The sequence below is a fragment of the Rhinolophus sinicus genome, chromosome 1 (assembly GCF_057876585.1).
Source record: "Rhinolophus sinicus isolate RSI-liver-muscle chromosome 1, RSI-T2T, whole genome shotgun sequence".
NCBI lineage: Eukaryota > Metazoa > Chordata > Mammalia > Chiroptera > Rhinolophidae > Rhinolophus > Rhinolophus sinicus.
The window spans coordinates 166,793,480-166,813,979 of record NC_142501.1 but is presented as its reverse complement, the minus strand read 5'-3'; the positions used below and the strand labels follow the sequence as shown (position 1 = coordinate 166,813,979).

Below are 20,500 nucleotides of genomic sequence, written 5' to 3'. Positions count from 1 at the left end.
GAGAACATTATGACTCATGGGCAGGAGCACAGGCTACAGAACTGGGCTATCTAAGCCTAAATCCTATTCTGTGGCTTGCTAGCTTTGTGATTTTGGCCGCATTACTCAACTTGTGTATGTCTCATCTATACAGTAGGGGATGAGGATTAAATAAATCCTTAGTAGGGGATGAGGATTAAATAAATTGGAGCAGTGTGATGACTTTTTGTTTGTGTGCTCTATGTCACTAAAAATAAAAAGTGGGTGCCTTGTAATTTTTCTCACTGTAAAATCATTTTATTCCATTCCTTTCTTGCTACTATTTTGGAAGCCTTGTTTATTTTAAATCTCATTTGTTTGGGGTGTTGTTCATCTGAAAGCCTTTTACATAAATTATTTTCAAGTATCATCCAGTTTAAAGCCTTTACGTAAAAACATTGGGTCTCTTTGGTCTCTACCTATGAAATTTCTGTTTGTTGAAGATTTGGAGAATTTGGACATGGTGAACATATCACAGCTTTGATCTTGCATTAGGGAAATCTAGAAAAATTTGCATGTGCCCTTGCTGACCTTCCACATTGCAATTTTGTATTGTAATTTAAAGGGTGAAATAGCTGGGTAGGTTTTACTTGCATTCTCTTGAGTAACTGTTCCTACAAAAAGATCACATTTTAATTCATCTTCTTACTTGTGTCAGAACATTTTAAGTCAGCCCATGTTGTTCTTTTTTCTTCCTTCTTCAAGGAATATTCCGAGAATTTGGAGGTGCAAGATGTGCACATAATATAGTGAAGTACCCTCAATGCCGGCAGCATGCCCTGATGATTATCCAGCAGCTTGTGCTCTCGCCAAATGGGGACGATGACATGGGCACTCTCCTGGGGTTAATGCATTCAGCCCCACCAACAGAATTGCAGTTGAAGACTGACATTTTAAGGGTAAGTTCGATAAGGCTGTTTTTATTCCTCTTTTACTACTGAAATCTGTGGTTATTTTTAAGTGACTTAAAACTATTATGAACTATTCTTGTAATTTTTCTTCAAGTCTAAAATGATGTCAAAATAATAATAGAAGAAAAGCCAGTGTGTTTAACTTGGCCTCAAGGCCCTCAGGACGCCGTCTCCTTCCTCTCTGACTTCCTCTCCCAGTTCTCATCACTCCATTCCTGCCACAGACATCACAGGAATAATAGCTGCTTTCCAGAATCATGTATTTCTTTTAACTTTTGCTTTATTCAATTGCTTTCTCATCAGTAATGAGGTTTGCATTTTTTTCTTTGTGTTATTGTATATTTCATCATGTTTTGGTGTAGTATATGACAATTTTGAGTATGCATTCTATTTTAAAAGCAAGATTAATCTGACTGCAATTTATCTCCAAGACCAGAAGGAAATCTACATGCATGTCAATATTGGGGAACATTTGTAATTTTGAAGGGATAATTGGGAAAAAACAAGTGCCTTCAAATGATGTTAAGGTTGCCAACTTTTTAACATACATTTTCCTCCTTTCTTTGTACCTTTTTAATTGGATTTGTAAAATATTGATAGATAAAGCCAACAAGAGTTAACTAGCTGGCCTGTAATTTTAAGGCAGTGTTGTTCTTTCTGGTAAGTGGTAATAACTGACTCTCAGACTGGAGGAGGGCAGGGGTGTCCTAAAGTGCTGTATTTACTGATTTCCATGGTGTAAATACTCCCACTGTGATCTATTTCAGGCATCTAGTGTGTTACTGAATGTGGACTGGGAAGAGATGTACAACTGCACCCCGTTATGTAGTATCTGAAGAGCACAGATAATAGGAAAATATAAGAAACGACTAGGAAGCGATGAATTTTGAATATTTACTACTTTTGTTTTTAAAATAATTTATTTTGTTGTAAACTTATAGTACTTAAATTGTAGTTATGGCTGTGTTTTAACAACTGGCATGCAAAATTCCAAAAATATAACAGTTGGCTTTCAGGAGCCAGCATGAGCTGGCTCCCGCATTCCACGGCTGTGAGGGCATGAAGTCGTGTTGGGAGACAAGAAGGAATGGGGGATCCTAATTTCAGTTTCCATTTTTGCTGCGTTCAGAACTGCTTCTCAGTGTCTCTATTCAACTGGCACAACCACAGACCTTTGTAATTTGATTTGTAATTATCTGTGCACAAACCCCACATTCCATGATCTGTGATATTTTATAATTCTGCTGATGCACCAGTTTTAATTGTATGCCTTATATTTATGCAGATGTAGGTAATATAGCTAATAATTTTACCTAATGAACTTAGTTAGTATCTACATCTGATTTTAACTTTGGTGTTTGCTACTTATCATTAGTTATTGATTTAAGCAGGATATTAAATTGTTCATGGCATTTGAAAACTTTCGAATACTGAGATTATGCTGTCATAATGTAAGAGTGCCAGTACTGAGGTGGTAGGAAGTAGACTAGAAGTACATAATATAGAGCACTGGTTTTCTAATCCCTATCATAATTCTAACCAGCGATATGATTTTATACCTATTACTTTAGTTCCAAACTCACCCTTCCTCATATATAAAATAATACTTGGTTTCCCCCAATGTGTTTTTGAAGATGGTGATGGGTTTTATGCCACGCACTTGCTAAGGGTTTTACGTGTATTTTCTGTGAAGTAAGCTATTATTATTGTCTCGATTTTACATAAGATGAAACTCTGGCACAGAAAGGTTAAGGAACTGACCATGGTAAAATGCTGGCGTCAGAATTTCAACCCAAGCATCACTGACTCCAGCCCTTGCATTTAGTTTTCAGGCGAGGTTGTAAGATATTTTTATTTAAATATTAAGTCTTATATCAGTATGAGCTGATCTTGCAAGAATAAGTACAGCTTATTAAATTTAACAGTATATGGAAACTGTATTATTACCATATCTTGTTCAAATGGAAGTTTATTGGTTGCAGAGTAATGAAAGGAATACATTGGTTTTTAAATTTTATTTACATATACAAATTGCATATTCCCTTTTAAAATAATTAGTATGTACAATGAAATCTTCATAATTTCTGAAGCCGTATATTTCAAAACTATACTAATATAAATATTAGTATATTAATATAAGTATTAATACATAGCCTTTCCCTTCTTCAAATACCATCAGAAATGTGTGAGATATATTAATCAAATGGTCTTTTCATATGTAATTATTATAAATTGTGCCTGAAGTGGTGTTAGGTACCATGGTGTTCTAGTTGCTGAAATGGGGGAAATGAGCCCGTGTATCTGCAAACAGATTTCATATTGCTGTTTGTCATGGTTAAGTGCTTGAGTAGGGCAATTAGAGTGCCTGGGTTTAAATCCTACCTTTGCCTTTGTGTAAGCTGTACAATCTTTGCAAGGTATTTTATCACGCTGGGCCTCAATTCCTCATCTATAAAGTGAGGATAATAATAATACTAACACATAGGATTATTGAGAGAATTAAATAAGCTAATTCATAAAACCACTTAAAGAAATGCGTAGTACATAGTGAATGCCCCATGAAAGGTAATTTATAAAGTATTAAGTAATTTTATAACAAAGTAAGTTAGAGGTATGACAGTTCAGCAAATAACTGATAAAAGATTGTTTTTTTCTTAACGCTTACAGCTGTTCTTAGAAAGAGCGTGCTTTAGGCCCTCGGGCTCCAATTCACTTTGCAAGAAAGAATGTCTGACAAGCTCTGTAAATTGACTCCTCTTTTGAAAGCATCAGTATATGGTGAATTTAAATGAACTGAAATACTTCAGGTTTTGGCTGCCCTGACCATATGTCTGATCCTTTATAGAATAAATCAGTTAGTATAAACACAGTCGTAAGGTTTCGTTATTGTGTAAAAGTATACTAGATTATGTATTTTACTTATGTAATAAAATTACTTTGTAAAAATTACTGAATTCGTTGATGTCATTATCCATCAAAGACATAGGAAAAGCTTTTCAACCAGGATTTGGATATAGCCTTGTTCTACCAAAAGGAATATGTGATAGTGTTTCCTAAAATTATCTTCTGCCTTTAATACAGCATTTTTGATTAGCAAAATATTTTATATGCTTCACAGGACTATTGGGCAGATGACAAAAACATTTCAGATGTTCACAGAGTGGTGTTGTACCCCTTGGACATTCATATACAGTGGGTTTTTTCCTTTTTAAATTTGAATTGTGTTTGGTTTTGGTTTTTATTCCCTGTAGGCCCTCCTGTCAGTCCTTCGAGAAAGCCATCGTTCAAGAACAGTTTTTCGGAAAGTTGGAGGATTTGTGTACATAACGTCCTTGCTTGTCGCCATGGAAAGATCTCTGAGCTCGCCCCCCAAGAATGGCTGGGAGAAAGTGAACCAGAATCAAGTGTTTGAACTTCTCCACACTGTGTTCTGCACATTGACTGCAGCAATGCGCTATGAGCCAGCCAACTCGCATTTCTTCAAAACAGAGATTCAGTATGAGAAGTTGGCAGATGCCGTTCGATTTCTTGGCTGCTTCTCAGACCTAAGAAAAATAAGCCCCATGAATGTCTTTCCCTCAAATACACAGCCATTTCAAAGACTTTTAGAGGAAGATGTGATCTCGATGGACTCAGTGTCACCCACTTTACGGCACTGCAGTAAACTCTTTATTTATCTCTACAAAGTAGCCACAGATTCTTTTGACAGGTATGGCTCTGCTCAGTGCTCTGAATTAAAGGCTGTACTATGTATGACTTCAACATTAAGGCTTAAATTATAAGTTAACCTGAAGGAAAATTAAAACAAATGAATCTTCTCTCTTATTTGCTTGCCACTATTTGTGAATATTACTATTGCTTTGATGTTAAGTTTTTCAACAAGGACATCTGTGTATTATTTGTCAATCCAGGGTCAGTTGACTCCCAAAGCATTTAATGAAACAGTTTCTATGAAGCTTACTTTCATGGTGATGTTCACTATTATTCTCTTTTTCCTCTATTCCCAACAATATTAGCTGCATCCGTGCTTACTGATACTAGTTATCAGCAGGAGAGCATGGTTATGAATGTATTTATTTCCAGGCAGATAATATGTCCTCAGCATAATCCTCGAATAATGACAGAGCTCCCTAAGAGTCATTGATAGTTCAAGAATCCATACCAGGAGATAGTTCAGACTCAGTTACTCATTCTTTATTTATTCTTCACAAGTACTTACTGAGCACGTACTGCCAAGTTGTCGTGCTAGGGATTGAAGGTTCAGCACAGCACATGATTCCTTTAGTCATGGACGTCCTTTAGCTGAAATACAGACACATAAATAAACAATTACAATATATGATGAGGGAAATCCAGAGTTCTAAAGGAGATCATAAGAGTGCCACTTTACTTAAATCACTTACTTTCAGTTTTCAACTGTTTTCAATTAAGTTCTCACTTTGAAAATAAGGTTAGTGTGATCATGCTGCTAATTTGTCCCAAGCTTTATCCCTTTTGACAGTGACCATAGTTTTATTTCATAAAATAAATGAATTGTTTTTTATATTGCCCCCATAAATAAACCAAGTAACTACTGGATAGAGTTTCTCTTAGGTTTTATATCTTTTACTATGAAATATCTACTGAGAAGTTTCTGGCCTCCAGTAATATTTTTAGACTTCCATATTTAGATAAGAAAATACAAGTAATGTAAGAAAAAACTGTTTTCCAGTTTTTTCCCATCTTGAAAATAAAAGTGCATATATGTTATTATAGGAAACATGGGATCATGTAGTGTTCATAGAATAAGCTACTTAAAATGGAATTTTTTTTTTTTTTTTTGGATTCAACCTCTTTTCCCTTGTTTTCTACTTGTCCTAGTTAGTATACCTCATTTTTAGTTTTCTTTGTCCAAAAACAGGGTTTACGGTACCCTGTTTAACAGTGTGTTAAGTGTTAACATTAATGGGTGAGCCTCGGCCTTAAGCATGCTTTTCTGTTTCCCTCAGTGCACGTGTTGTAGTCTTGTTCCTTGTTCCTGCTGAATATGGAGGACATTCCTTATTAGACTTTTACGGGTAATTCTTGTGAAACTAACCAGCTGCCAACCTGGTGTTCTCTGCTAACCTCTCTAAACCACCCTGTCTGTTTTGTTGTCTGTAGTCGTGCAGAACAGATCCCTCCTTGCCTGACAAGTGAGTCTTCTCTCCCCTCTCCTTGGGGTACACCAGCTTTGTCCAGGAAAAGGTACTGATCTTATAACAGAAGTCAATCTTTATTTGTATGGGTTTTTTTTCTTCTGTGCTTAATTATATGTTAATGTGATGATTGTGTTTTATAACTTGAAATTTTTCTTTTGGGTTTTAAAATTGTCAACTTCTGAGTATATTTATGAGAGTAAAACGTGTCGATGCTATGAAGATATGAAGGACATGTAGAATTTTGTCATTCAACTCAATTATTTAGACTAAAATTTTTTGTTTAGAGCTGTCATATCTTTTATTAAAATTGATTGACAAATGAGGACTTAGTGCCTCTTTAAGGAATTTTTCTACTTTTTCTTTAAATGTGCCTTGGATAATTCTTTGGTTTTTACTGGTACTTTAAAATGAACATCACAGCACTGGCAAGGAAATGTGTCTTTTCTCAGTCAGATTCAACCAGTTGAAATGTGATGCTTTTATGGAGACTTGTCACAGCTAACCTTTGAAAAAGTGAAGGAAAAACCGGTTCTGTGTAAATCTCTTCCTAAGCTGACCTAGTCTACCTCATATATAAATAAAACTTACAAACATAAAGAATAGTGGTTGATTGACAAGAGTATAGTTAAGATCCATTTAAGATGCCATTTGCAACCTGTACTTAAAATGATCACAGTCCATGCAGTTGGCACCAAATACTCTTCCTTCCCCATTTTCCACATAACCAAGTACAAATCCTTAAGTCTTGTATTAATATTCTCCCATTCTGGCTTTTAAAAAAATTAATCCTGCTGCCATGTTGTTTAATTTTATTTCTAGTGTTCAGATTTTGAAACTTGAATATAGTTGGAGTTTTTATATGAAAAATATTTGTTATAGATTCTGTACTTTAATATATTTCAATAGTAATATTCATTAGATATATAAACTTATATTTTACTTTTTCTCTTAAATTTATATTGGAGCTTAAAGATCATATTCTTCTAGTAAATCATGGCATAGTTCAGAATAGATTTAAACAAATTTAGTGTTGTTCAACATCTCTGTTTAAAACTATTTTTTAAAGAGCAGTTCTTAATTCAAGAGACCATAAAATTAATTTGAGTTGACCTAGTTTTTATTTATTTACTTTTTCTGTTGCTATAATAAATGAGGTGCACGTATTCTTTGTGTTTGAAGATTCATGTGCGCTCACTATTCCATAGAACTACTAGATCTTAGAAAAATAGTTTCAATTACTAAATAGTTTTAGTTATTAACAAAAATCACAATTATGATTGTCATACAGAGTAAAGGCTTAAGTAGTACAGTGTTTACAAATATTTAACCCTTTTCACTATTAATCAAAAACTACAAAATACTTTTAATAGAAATTCACAGATTAAAAGAACACATTTTAAAAAAAGAAATCCATCAGACCTGACCATTTATTTAAATGGTAATTTGACAGAGGGAAAACAGCATTTTATTTCATATTATAAAAGTTACTTAAGGCCTTAGATCAAAAACATTTTGTCATCATTTGCAACACAGCTACCTGTAAGGATGCTACTATGTATTTGACTTAAGGGGACACTGGTGGTCAATCAACATCCTAGTTGCATGAATCTTATCCGTGGGAAAACTAATCAGTTTACAGGTTGGTGTTACCTTAAGGAAACTCCCAGTTCTGTTGTGCTGCTAATAGGACCAATGTTGACATTTTCCAGGGTGCCGCTTTGCCCGCACAGTTTGCTCACTGATAAGAATCATAAGCTAATAAGGAAGACAGTGTTTTTATTTCACAAATGCAAATATAGTAACTTTCGAATTTAGAATATCTCAAGAACATTTCAACAAATTACATCAGCTCATGGGCATCTTTTTCTTGTGGCAGAACATGTTTTTGTTGGCAAAAGGAGAAGCTAACATTATTACTGTTTATGGTTTGTGGAGTATTCAGGTACTAAGGAAGTGCTGGGCTTGTGATTCTTGTCTGGAATGTAAAATCCTGGAGACTCTTCTCTAATTATTTTAAGACTTGGGGGAGAAAGAACTGGGAAACTTCATATTTTGAAAACTAAAACTCTTTCATTATTATTCATTATTCAAAAGGAATAATGGAATAGGATTATACTAGCTGAACAATGTTTAATCAGAGAGGAAGTGAAAACAAAATACAAAATAATAACTGATTCTCTGGAATATATCTGCGATGGAGAAAAAGATAGCGAGTACCACGTAGTTATCATTACAACATAGTATCCATTACTCAGTGCACATTTGATGTTAATTAAGGCAAAACAAATTCAGAATTTAAATACGTATATATTTCCAGAAGAGGTGGATAAGTCTTAAATATATATAAGAATTTAGATTGCACTATGATGTAGCAATTTCCATAAGTTTTAAAAGAAATTACAACAGAAATTAACTAAATTTTGAAATGTCATTTTACCCTGTCTTTGCACATGGTTAGGTCTTGCTTAGGAATTGTCCATTTAATAAGCTTACCATGATTTCTGAATTTAAAAGGTGGTAATACTTGTGGTGATACCTAAGTGATTTAGTAAGAATTAATATTATATAATGCCTATTAAAACAGAACTGATTTTAGTTAATAATTACCATGTTTTAATTTTCTACAATATTTGTAATATATTTCTAGTTTAAGAAGAATTAATGTACTTCATATATAAGAATATTGTATCCTTACATAAGATTAAAAAACATTTGCTACCATAATAATTATATATTATAAAAGGCATAAAAGACCCCTCCTGGGTGTATCCATAATTTAAGTTCAAATCTGTATTAGATCTGGCAACTCAGAAATAATTTTATAACTAAAATACACAATCTGAATTTAAGTTTTTTCTCAAATTTGAATTAATTTTTGTGTGTAATAAAAACAGTTTTTATGAATTTCTTATGGGTTGGGAATTCCTAGTACACTATAGAGGAATTATGAATCTTTTTTTCTAGATGGGTCAAAATAGTTTAAAGACTAACGGGCACAACACAGAAGAAGATAACTCTTGGTAACAAACATTTAGAAATCTGTCTTAGTAAGTTTAGAAGTTAAATCTTTCTGAATAAAATCAGCAAAATAACAAGGAGTGCAAAAATGAGTGGGTGGAGGATATGCTGACTTTAAATAAACTAAGAAAGCCCATGTGCTTTTTTATAAGGGAAGCTGAATACTTTCCTAGAATCTCTGTTAAAAAAAAAGAATGGTACTTAAAAAAAAAAAAAAAAAAATGGCCGTGCCAATTCTTTGCTTCTAAATCACTGACTTAAAGCATCTGTTTCCCAAGCTGCTCTTGTGCCAGCACTGAAACTGCACTGCTCTCAGTGGCAGAGCTCAGCATTAGACAAATTATGCTGAAACTGATTCACTGGAACAAAGAGCTCCCATAGGCTGAAGCCATGCGCATTTGTTTCCTAGTGCCAAGATACAAAATGTGCAAAACTCATGAATTGTAGAAGCATAGTATGAAATAGAAAGTGGAAATCATTGATAACAAAAAATGTTGTATATTCAAGACATGGCTAGGTTATCTAGCTCATAGAAGCTTGTTACATAAAGCATGCCTTCTCTTAAGTTTTTAAAAATTATGATGAATATTTTTCAGTGGTGGGGGGGATTATCTAAAAGAAGGTGAATAGAGTTCCATGGAAGCTAAAGGAAAACTCCCTTGATGCTTAATATACTTATCGTCAGGTAGCTAAGGTTCTGAGCCAGCCCTGACTCTGTTCACCCAGTTATAGAGAAGACCACTGTCATCTTGTTAGTCCTTGATGATGTCACCCATGGCTAAGGCAAGGTTAAAAACACATAGGTAATGTCAAAAGAAAACAGTGTCATTGAGGGATTTAGTTCAACTTGCACTCTTATCACATATCAGAACCATCACCTTTCCTAGAGCTATGATTTCATCTATTCACTGTGATTTCACCTGTTCTTTGTATCTTCTGATATAGATGCCATTCTTTTATTTTTTTTCTTTCAGTTTTATTGAGGTACAGTTGGCCTACAGCACAGTATACGTTTAAGGTGTACAGCATAATGACTTGACTTATATTGTGAAATGATTACCACAGTAAGTTTAGTTAACATCCAACATCTCATAGATGTAACAAGGAAAAAAAAAATGTTTCTTTCCTTGGGATGAGAACTTTTAGGATCTAGTCTCCTAGCAACTTCCGAATATACCATAGAGCAGTGTTAACTATAGTCATCGTGTGCCATGCTTTAGTAAAATAATCCAAATAGTTAATGATAAAGACATATAAGAGCCTAGAATAATTGACAGTTAAATTGTCTATGTATATGACTCATTAAGAATTGATAATATGTTGCCTTTCTATATCCCAAACTTAAGGTGTTTTGTAACCTAAACTTGAATTACAAGGCTTTTTGCTTATCAGTCGATATAGGTAACAGAAGATGAAGAAAATGAACAGCGAATGTGATTGGAATTAAATACCAAATTACACTCTTTTTTTTTATTGTTTTTTTATAGGCATGCATATCATTCTGTTTCAACTCCCCCCATTTACCCTCCTAAAAATGACCTGAAACTACATGTGACAACTTCATCTCTCCAGAGTTCTGATGCCGTCATCATCCATCCTGGAGCTATGCTTGCGATGTTGGACCTCCTGGCCTCTGTTGGGTCAGTGACACAGCCAGAAGTAAGCATGGATATGTTAGTTCCTTCCTATCTTTAATGAGTGAAAGGATGTGAGTGTGACTGCATGAGCAAGGGAGTGGGGCCAAGAAAGGTGGTAAGTGATATGAAACTGTTCCATATCACATACTAAAGTAGGTAAAGGGAAAAAATGTATAGGGTTTTTCTATATTAATTTTCATTCATTTATAAGTTAATTTTTATTAGTTTTCTTAATGGTAGATACGAATGTTTTAGAATATAATTCATTTGTCACAAGTGCAGCCGAGATGGTTACTTCTTGTGTGAAAATAATTCTGTTTCTCCTTGTAAATCTTGCTTAGCAGTGGAAACTGTTAATAAGTAGTACAAAAAGAAAAATGACCGAAGATACCACTTAGAGATCATTTATCCATTTTGATTGTGTAGCACTCAAGAGTTTGGGTGAACTGGCATTTAGGTGACATATTTTATTAAAATGTTACATGGCTTCTAAGGCCTAAAGTGATAAAACTGTAAAGAATAGGCCTTCGTTTGTACTGGTTATTTACCCACCATGAAAAAGCTTTACAGCAACTATTTCTATAAAAATAAAAATGCAGTTATGTAGTACAAAAGGCTTAGAAGAGAATGGAGTCCAGCAGGGTATGCTAGCAAAATGAGTACAGAAAATGTTTGCTTCGCCCCGTAGTTGCTGTATCACTCTTAGCCAGCCACTTAATTCATCTGAATGTAGTTTGAAGCATGTAGAGGCCTCATATGAAAAGATGCGCTTCATGTGGAGAGAACGATCACCTGTCTTACTAAGAACACCCTGGTGGCATGGATTTCTTTGTTAACTTTAGCATGCTTTGGACCTTCAACTTGCCGTGGCAAATATTTTACAATCCCTGGTGCACACAGAAAGAAACCAGCAAGTCATGTGTGAAGCTGGTCTTCACGCACGCCTGCTGCAGCGGTGCAGTGCTGCGCTGGCTGATGAGGACCACGCACTGCACCCGCCCCTCCAGCGGATGTTTGAACGATTAGCCTCTCAGGCCCTGGAGCCCATGGTGCTGAGGTCAGTGGTTCTCATTTTCACGTTCGAATAAGCCGCATTTAGGAATGGTAGTTCCTGGAGTCTTTTTATATGCAAGAGCTCTCGCTTTCATAGACATGTGTTCAGGTATCTGTGGGCAAAACCAAACACAACAAAAATGGGCAAAATGCTCAAAATATAGCACTTAGATAAATCTAGTTATTAGTAAACAGGATGTTTCTGTCCGGGCTTATTTCTTCCACTTGGATCCAACACTCTCTCACTTTCCTTTAAGTCATGTTATATTGATGACTTGCATTTACTTTATATTTAAGAAATTTTTATATATGAGAACTCTTTTAAGAAATACTTTTTTAACTTTTTTGTTTTAAAATAATTATGGATTCACAGGAATTTGTAAAGATAGATCAGAGAAGTTCTGTGTCCCCTTCATCCAGTTTTTTCCACTGGTCACATCTTATGTAACCATAGTACAACATCAAAACCAAGAAACTGGCATTGGTACGATGTATCCATATGTACTGTAGTTCCCTGTTATTTATCATGTATGTACATTTATGTAACCACCACACAATCAAGATGTCACAAAGATCTCCTTGTACTACTCCTTTATTGTCACGTCCTCTCCCCTAACCCTCACAAACCACTAATCTGTTCTCCATCTCCATAATTTGTTACTTTTGACAATGTTAAATAAATAAAATCATACAGTATGTCACCTTTTGAGATTGGCTTTTTTCACTTATAATGCCATTAAGATGCACCTAAAGTGTTACATATCCATAGTTTGTTTCTTTTTATTGCCAGAGTATTCCATAGTATGGATATACCTTCCACAATTTAACATTCAAGAAAAAAATAAATAAATAAATAAATAATAAAATATATATATATATATATATATATATATATATATATATATATATATATGTTAAATAACCTTTTAATGGAAGAGAAAACAGTGCTGTGCTGTATATTTTAGGGATGCAACAATATTTAAAAAAATACTTTTCTTAAAATTACCTAGCTAAACAGGTTATATAAATCATCTTGTCCTTCCTTACAAAAATATATATCTTGTCACTTTAATAATATAAACAGCTCTCTTTATAAGATATTTTTTTTTTCTGCTGGTACAGTACAACTTTTTCATAAAAATTTTATGAACTTTCTTAAAAATGGTTGGACTTCATTTGTAATTTTTTTTTTTTTTAACTTACTCCAAACCAATGATGGATTAAGAAAAACCCAGGCAGTAAACATTTGTTAAACAGTGTTGTAGCAGGCAGTGTGCTAGGCCGTGATAATGTCAGGGTGAATGAGACAGTTCCTAGTCACTTGGTCCATCATCTTATGGATATGTTTGGAATCCTAAACTATTGAAAATAGCATGGGGATTCCCCCCTGATCCTTTTTGGTAATCTGCTGCTTTAAAAGGAGAGAGAGAGAGAGAAAGAGAGAGAGAGAGAGAGACTGTCTCATACCCAATACTAGTACATATTTTACTAAATAACTCTACTGCCTGGTTAGGTAAACAGAGTAAGCAATGGGAATCAACCATTTGGACATGTTCAGGTTTTATAGTTAATGAATTCTTAGAAGAAAAGTTCACATAATGGTACAGATACCCGCTGCTGATAAGCCATAGGTTATAAAACTAATTGTATATTGCACTCTACATGGGAAACTAACAAAGGGTACGTCACATTCCAGAAAAACATGCTCCTCGGATTTCATTTTCTAGCCTTTCACAATATTCTGTGCAGTTTTCAGTGCTTGGTGGTTAAAACGTAAAATTAACATTGTATATTGTTTTAAAATAACTGTTTGGATTGCTTTTGTATTTTAACTAGTGTGTTATAATTCATTGCATCCCTTTTTTTTATTGTTTGATTTATAATTTATGAAATGTTCTCAATCAAGGAATAGCTTTGCTTTGTTTTTTCTTTAGGGAGTTTTTGCGTTTGGCAAGTCCATTAAATTGTGGTGCCTGGGACAAAAAACTGCTGAAACAATACAGGGTCCACAAACCAAGTTCACTGAGTTATGAGCCAGAGATGAGAAGTAAGTCAACCTTTGAAGTTGTCTTTTTTTGGTTGATTTTACAAATAAAAATCATGTGGGGGATGAATATTATTTCAAGAAGTTTGACTATGAAAGAAAGGAAAGGGAAGAGTTTGTTGTTGTTTGTTATTTAAATTGAGAAATACAGGATCTCATTGATTGACTAATGGGGAAGGAATCACTGATACAATAAGTGAGATCCAGAGGAGATGAGGATTACACGTAGAATAACCCTTGGCTTGGAAGGGATTATACGTCTTTACTTTGCCTTTCTCAGGTAGCCTTTGCTGCTGGGCTAAAGAGTAGTTGATTGGATTATTAACAGACTGAGTTTGCAGGATAGCTATTGTAGGGGGACAGGGAGGACAGGAACTTAAAACTGATAAAAATAGTTGAAGAGGTACAGCAAGTTGTATGAGCTGGAAAGGGAAAGAAGTGGAGCTAGGCAGCTAGTGATAGGCTCGGAGGAAAAGGACAGAATACTGGACTGGAGAATGTCTCAGCCAAAAAGCAAACGTAGTGAGAGAAAAGGAATGAGAGAACTGGAGGAATGGGGCAGGATAATGGCAGCCTGTGAAACAAGCAAAGCAAAGGACCGTGCCCACATTGTGGAGTGAAGCAAAGGTGAAGCTGACTGGAGGAAAGGTGATCACAAAACTAGAAGCATGGTGTTCGGTCGGTCGTCCATGTGGACCTTGACATCCCCCGGTGCGCTGCAAGAATGAGTACAGAGAAGACTGAGAGTGAAATGCCAGCGACAGTAGATAGCAGTCTCCTAGACGGCGGTGTGATAGTTTTGCTGATGAGGAGCCTCTCAGGAGAAGGGTTTGCTTTAGGCTGAAAGACTGAGGAAGGTTGGGGGATAGCAGAATGCAGTCTCTGTCTGGCACCGACCACAGAGAAGCAACAGATTCCATCCACTCAGAGCTTTCCAGGGGCTTTCTCAGTAGAGACCTCAGTTGCACTAGATTTCCTGCCAATGTTAATTCTGTGGTTTTGTTGGTTTTTTTAACTTTACAGTTCATTTTGTATCATTGTTAGCCATAGCAATAAGGCATTTGTTTTGATGGATTAAAGTGACCATTACTAGTAAAGCAGGAAAGAATACAATTTAGAAAAGTAGAATGGCTGCTTTGAAAGGACATAGTGATCAATTAGTTCAACCCCTTGTTTTACAGGTGAGAATCAGAGAGATTAAACAACCTTCAACCATTATTTCTATTTGAATTTTTTTCCCCCTGCAAATTATTATAAGTGATTAGTGAATACTGTTTTAGAAACTTTAAGATCTTTTGAATTCCAACAGTTTTAGTGGAAAACAAAGTATTGCAGTTTTTCATATCAATTAATATGCATGCCTCAGATAAATATATATATATATTTGTTGTACTTTGCACAGTCCTTTAGAAGTGAGTTGTGATTTCCTTTGCAAAGAGTAGAAACAAGAATGATTCTTTTCTCTCAGAGAATATTGAAATATTTTTGTGGTTGCCTGAATGCTTAGCACCTTTAAGAGGGAAACAGCTACATTCATGTAGTTTATCTTGAGAGGGAGTATTTTCTCTATTACGTTTATAATGCATTCCTGAAAAATAGAACAGTTTGTTTAAAATTTGTCTTTTCATTCTTGAAATTGTTATCATTTACATCCAGATAGGAGTTTTTTAATTGAAGTATTTTGTGATCATGTATTTAATTTTAGTAGTTGTAAGGTAAGAATTGAAAGTGGGGAGAAAATGGAAGAAGTTTCTTCTATTTATTTCTGATTATTTTCATAAGAAAGATGACCTATTTCTTTCCATTATAATTCTTCTAGAATATTTTGCTTTCTTTTCTTAAAGAGAAATAATAATTTTGTGAAATATAATCTGCTTTTTATAAATATCACTAGCTTTAATTTATAATTAAATCACATTGTAAGAGTGGCTTGGATTGTGGTTATTGGTGATTTTTATTCTTATTTGTAGTCTGTAGTTTGCAACATTTCTACAATGTGTTTAGTATTTTAGTAATAAAAGGAAACACATTCTATTTACGTTTAAAAATGAACATACAGTACATTAAAACTGGATAACAGCTTTGGTATTTTAAAAATAAAATTATTGTATATTGAAACAGAACAGTGGTATTTAAAAATCAGCCTTGTGAAGTCATTATTTTAGAAACCTACCTGATATTTTTCCCAAGAAATTTTCTTTGACTTACAGGTAGTATGATTACATCTATGGAAGGTCTGGGTTCTGATAATGTTTTCAGCTTACATGAAGATAACCATTACCGGATAAGCAAGAGCCTGGTAAAATCTGCTGAAGGAAGTACTGTACCCTTGACCAGGGTGAAGTGCCTGGTCTCCATGACTACCCCACATGACATCAGACTTCATGGGTCGTCAGTTACTCCAGCTTTTGTTGAATTTGACACATCCCTTGAAGGATTTGGGTAAGGAATTTACAAGGTAGCCAAGTCTTACTGTATTATTTTATGCCTCATACTTGCCTTTTACCAAATAAATCTTTGGTTTTAAAACTACTTGACTAAAATATACTGTATACTATGTATTTTCAAATTACTGAGTTCTTTGAGCATGTTATTTTAATATTTTTATATTTAATTATTTTTAATTCTAAATAAATTGATATGGTATTAGTGTCATCAACCAAAAACCCATGGTCCAAATCTGTTTTGTACATTTTATTTTTTTGTAAACAAAGTTTCATCGTAACAAAGCCACACTTATTTATGTATGTATTATCTGGGGCTGCTTTCAAGATAGAGTGGCAGAGTTGAGTGGTCATGGAAGACTATCTGGTCTGCAGACTGTAAAGTATTTATGGTCTGGCCCTCTCCAGAAAATGTTTCCCGACCTCTGATTTAGTACAATAAATTTATAGATAACATGCAAATTAAAATCAGCCTAAAAGCTCTTTGGGTTTTATCGTCATCCTTTCTCCTAAATCACCTAGCTTAGTATCTTATACATTATAAATGTTCGGTGACTATCACATCAAATGAGTAAATACTTGTAAGTTGCAGAAAAGGCTGTAATAGCAGAAGCAACAATAAAGACTATATAGAGAAGTGCAGGCGAGTTTATAAAGTCCATCAACCTCTTAATGGACACAGATGCTAATAGGATAGATCTATATCAGTGCCAGTTATTTGTGGGATTCCTATACATTGATCTAAAACTATAAATTATATTTTAAGAAGTTTTTTATGGGTTATTATCAAATAATAGATTAAAACATATTTGGGAATAGGCAGAACTAATGAGAACAGTGGTAACAGAGGAGAGTGACTCATTGGACAGGGGCCCAAGGGAATTTTTCTGTGCTGATGAAAGAGTTCAAGTGTCTTGAACAGGGTTGTACACTGGTATATTTACCACATACAATGTATACTTTGATTTTTGTTTTTAATTTAAATTTAAAATGATGCTACTGGAGATTTTTAAAGTGGACCTTTCAACAATCACATAATTAAAAGAAGGGAAGGACTTTGTTAGGTATCCAGACTTCCTCTATCATCTGTTATCTCGAGTTACACTTATTATAAATAATGGCAGTTTATTTCACTGTGGTAAGGGTATAGTGATAACAGAAGAAAATAATTGGTCTCTAATATGTACATTGTCTTTTCTTCAATAGTTGCCTGTTCCTACCCAGTTTGGCCCCTCATAACGCCCCCACAAATAATGCCGTCACAACAGGTCTTATTGATGGGGCTGTGGTCAGCGGCATTGGTTCCGGTAAATACACTTTGTTTGTTTATGAGATTCTTTTTTTTCAATAGATTATATTGTATTTAGAGTTTACTGCTTTTTAGGTTTTGTTGTTTTTTTTTTAAGTAAATATGAGTCGACACAAACTCTTTCATTGTTATTTTCCTGTTTTTACTGTAGGTGAAAGATTCTTTCCTCCTCCATCTGGCTTAAGCTACTCTAGCTGGTTTTGTATTGAACACTTTAGTGCTCCTCCAGGTAACCACCCCGTCAGACTTCTGACTGTTGTACGCCGAGCAAATTCTTCTGAGCAGCATTACGTGTGCCTTGCCGTAGTTCTGTCAGCAAAAGACCGATCTCTGATTGTTTCCACCAAAGAGGAACTACTCCAAAACTATGGTCAGTGTCTGTCTTTTTCTTTTTGCTACTTGTGATCATTAAAAGTATTAAAGCTCACTTTAACATTCATTTTTTAAGGTCCATCTGGTAATTCTTTTACGATTTAAATTATTGTGGAACAGGTCACATGAAATCTTAAATACCGTTTATCAGTGAATTTTAAGATGCTTTTAAGAGACTTAGAAACAGTGGAGAGATGCCTAAAATAAGGATTCATCTCAACTTGCCAAGAACTCACAGCTTTTGCTAGGAAAGCAGGTTGCTTGTTTGATATATTTTAGTAAGAATCTTCATTGGCTGTGAATGCTGCTTAACTAATGCATATTTATTGAGCACCTGCCTACCATATGTGCCTCTGCGCTAGACACAATAACATTTACTTAATCCATTGCTTATCTTCAAGACTGAATACATACTACTTAATAATCCTAATCCCATGCAATGTGCCATAGCGTAATGTTGCTATACAATAGAACTTCAAACTCAAGGCATTCATGAAACTCTTTCTAAATGATGTAAATGACGTAAAATATAAATCTCAGTTTACTGAATTTTCTTTGCTATGAATATAAGCATTTGTATATAAATATACCTCTTTTTATCACCTTCTAATTTTGTCTTTTAAGTAACTAAAATAACACCACATATTGCTTCACTTGTGGTTGGTATTCAAATATTAATTGAATATGAGTGGTAGCTTCTCAGTTAGATTGTAAGGCTTCTTGTTTTATTTATTAGTCTTCATCACGACTGGTACAGAGTTAGGCATCAACACAGTAACTGCTTTAAAATTCTGTATAGGACGCTCCACTTGCCCCTTTTGTGGCATTTGACCATGTTGATATCTTCCTCCTAACTAAAACTGTCTCTGGTCTTGTAATTTGGGATACTTGTTCTTTTCACTATTTCTCTGATCTCTCTTTTACAGTTTTCTTCGACAGGTTTCTTTTCTATCTTTCCCTTAAAATCAGTATTATCCATGGTTTCACCTTAGTCTGTGTATTCAACCTGCTGTTCACGAGAAAAAAATTATCAGTTTTTATTAGTTTTAGGTCTTTTTATCCCAGAGACTCTGACAGCAACATGTTTTTATTTGTCTGTGTCCCAGGTTTTTTCCTTATATTTTGAATTGTATATTAGACATTTTCATATGAATAGTCTTCCTGTAAACAACTCAGACTGTAGTGTTTCTTCTTTATAAAACCCGCAACTCCTCCTGTTTTGGGAAATGACACCCCCACTACCAGTTAGCCCAGCAGCTTAAAACCTCAAGTCCACCTCGAAAATCCTACCTCTCCCACTGAGTCTTACTGTATTATACCTCCTTAATGTTTCTTGAATCTTCCCTTCCTTCCTATGCCCACTGCCATAGCCGTTGTTTAATATTGTTTAAATTTATCTGGACTTCATAGATTTTAATTCTTTATTTTGTTTTTGTCTGCCTACCCTACTAGAACTGTAAGTTTCTACATACAATGTTATTTTCTTGGTAATCTAGGCAGCCCTGCTACCTAAAACAGTGCCTAATATATATTAGACCCACAAATGTTATTTCAAAATTTAAATGAATGAACGAGAAGAAAGAAATATAAAGGAAAAGAAATATGAATGATTTGAAAAGGAAACAATAAGAAAAGTAAATGATAATGAACAATTTGGAAAGAGGGTAGAATTTAATGAATTTAAAAAATTGAGTGATAGTTCAGTAAACTAGGAAAATGTTTTCTAACTCTATAGCATTTTCACTAAATGCAATTTGCAAGACTACTATAGTCCATATATCACTGGAAATTATAATAACATATACATTAGTCATATATATGGTGTTAGTCTTAACTCATCAATAGATGTATATTCTGAATTGCCATTTTAAAATATAATCTTGGCATTTCAGTGTCTGCAACTATTTTAAGATTCAAAAAATAGAAACTTAAATTTTCTTTGGAATTCTTTCTGCATATAATTTAAACCTTTAACTTTCAATATATGTTACTTGTATGTGCTTGTACTGAAAAATGGTGGGTCTGCTTTAAGTTGCATGGTTATAGATTAGCTCTTTTTAAAAAAAAATTTTTGGGAGTAGCTGGTTAGCTCAGTTCGTTAGAGTGCCGTGCTCTTAACAACAAGGTTGCTGGTTCAAGCACCACATGGGCCACTGTGAGTTTTGCCCTCCACAACTAGATTGAAACAACTACTTTACTTGGAGCTGATGGGTCCTGGAAAAACACACTTAATAAATAAAAGTTTTTTTAAAAAAATTGGGGCGGACAGGGAAATGAGTTTTTAACATCTGGATTTCCACTGCTGTCCTACTGCTTCTTGAAAAGGTAAATTAATTTTAATTAGCTTAACATTAAGATTGAATTAGTATTACCTGTTATTTCCTAGCATGATCTGGCAATATACTGGGTAGCAAAGAGGAGGCAGATTGGATTCAGGAAGGCATTCCAGAATGTTAGCAAATCATCAAAGTTGTCTGATGAAGGTATTTGTTGTCTTGGATCAACAAATACCAC

The 20,500-nt window shown here is 34.4% G+C and overlaps 1 protein-coding gene across 8 annotated transcripts in view; it reads left to right on the top strand.

Moving 5' to 3' along the window:
* The window catches only part of WDFY3 (WD repeat and FYVE domain containing 3), a 247,309-nt gene that overhangs the window by 132,062 nt on the left and 94,747 nt on the right, over nt 1-20,500 (top strand). For 7 of the 8 annotated variants that reach the window (XM_074323992.2, XM_019731298.3, XM_019731293.3 and 4 more), the window contains 9 exons: nt 724-917; nt 4,181-4,638; nt 6,072-6,155; nt 10,615-10,786; nt 11,607-11,821; nt 13,752-13,864; nt 16,072-16,303; nt 17,512-17,612; nt 17,766-17,984. In XM_074323992.2, the coding sequence (XP_074180093.1) occupies nt 724-917; nt 4,181-4,638; nt 6,072-6,155; nt 10,615-10,786; nt 11,607-11,821; nt 13,752-13,864; nt 16,072-16,303; nt 17,512-17,612; nt 17,766-17,984 (1,788 nt within the window). The remainder of the gene's footprint in view (nt 1-723; nt 918-4,180; nt 4,639-6,071; nt 6,156-10,614; nt 10,787-11,606; nt 11,822-13,751; nt 13,865-16,071; nt 16,304-17,511; nt 17,613-17,765; nt 17,985-20,500) is intronic. The other variant, XM_019731299.3, reaches the window with a different exon arrangement.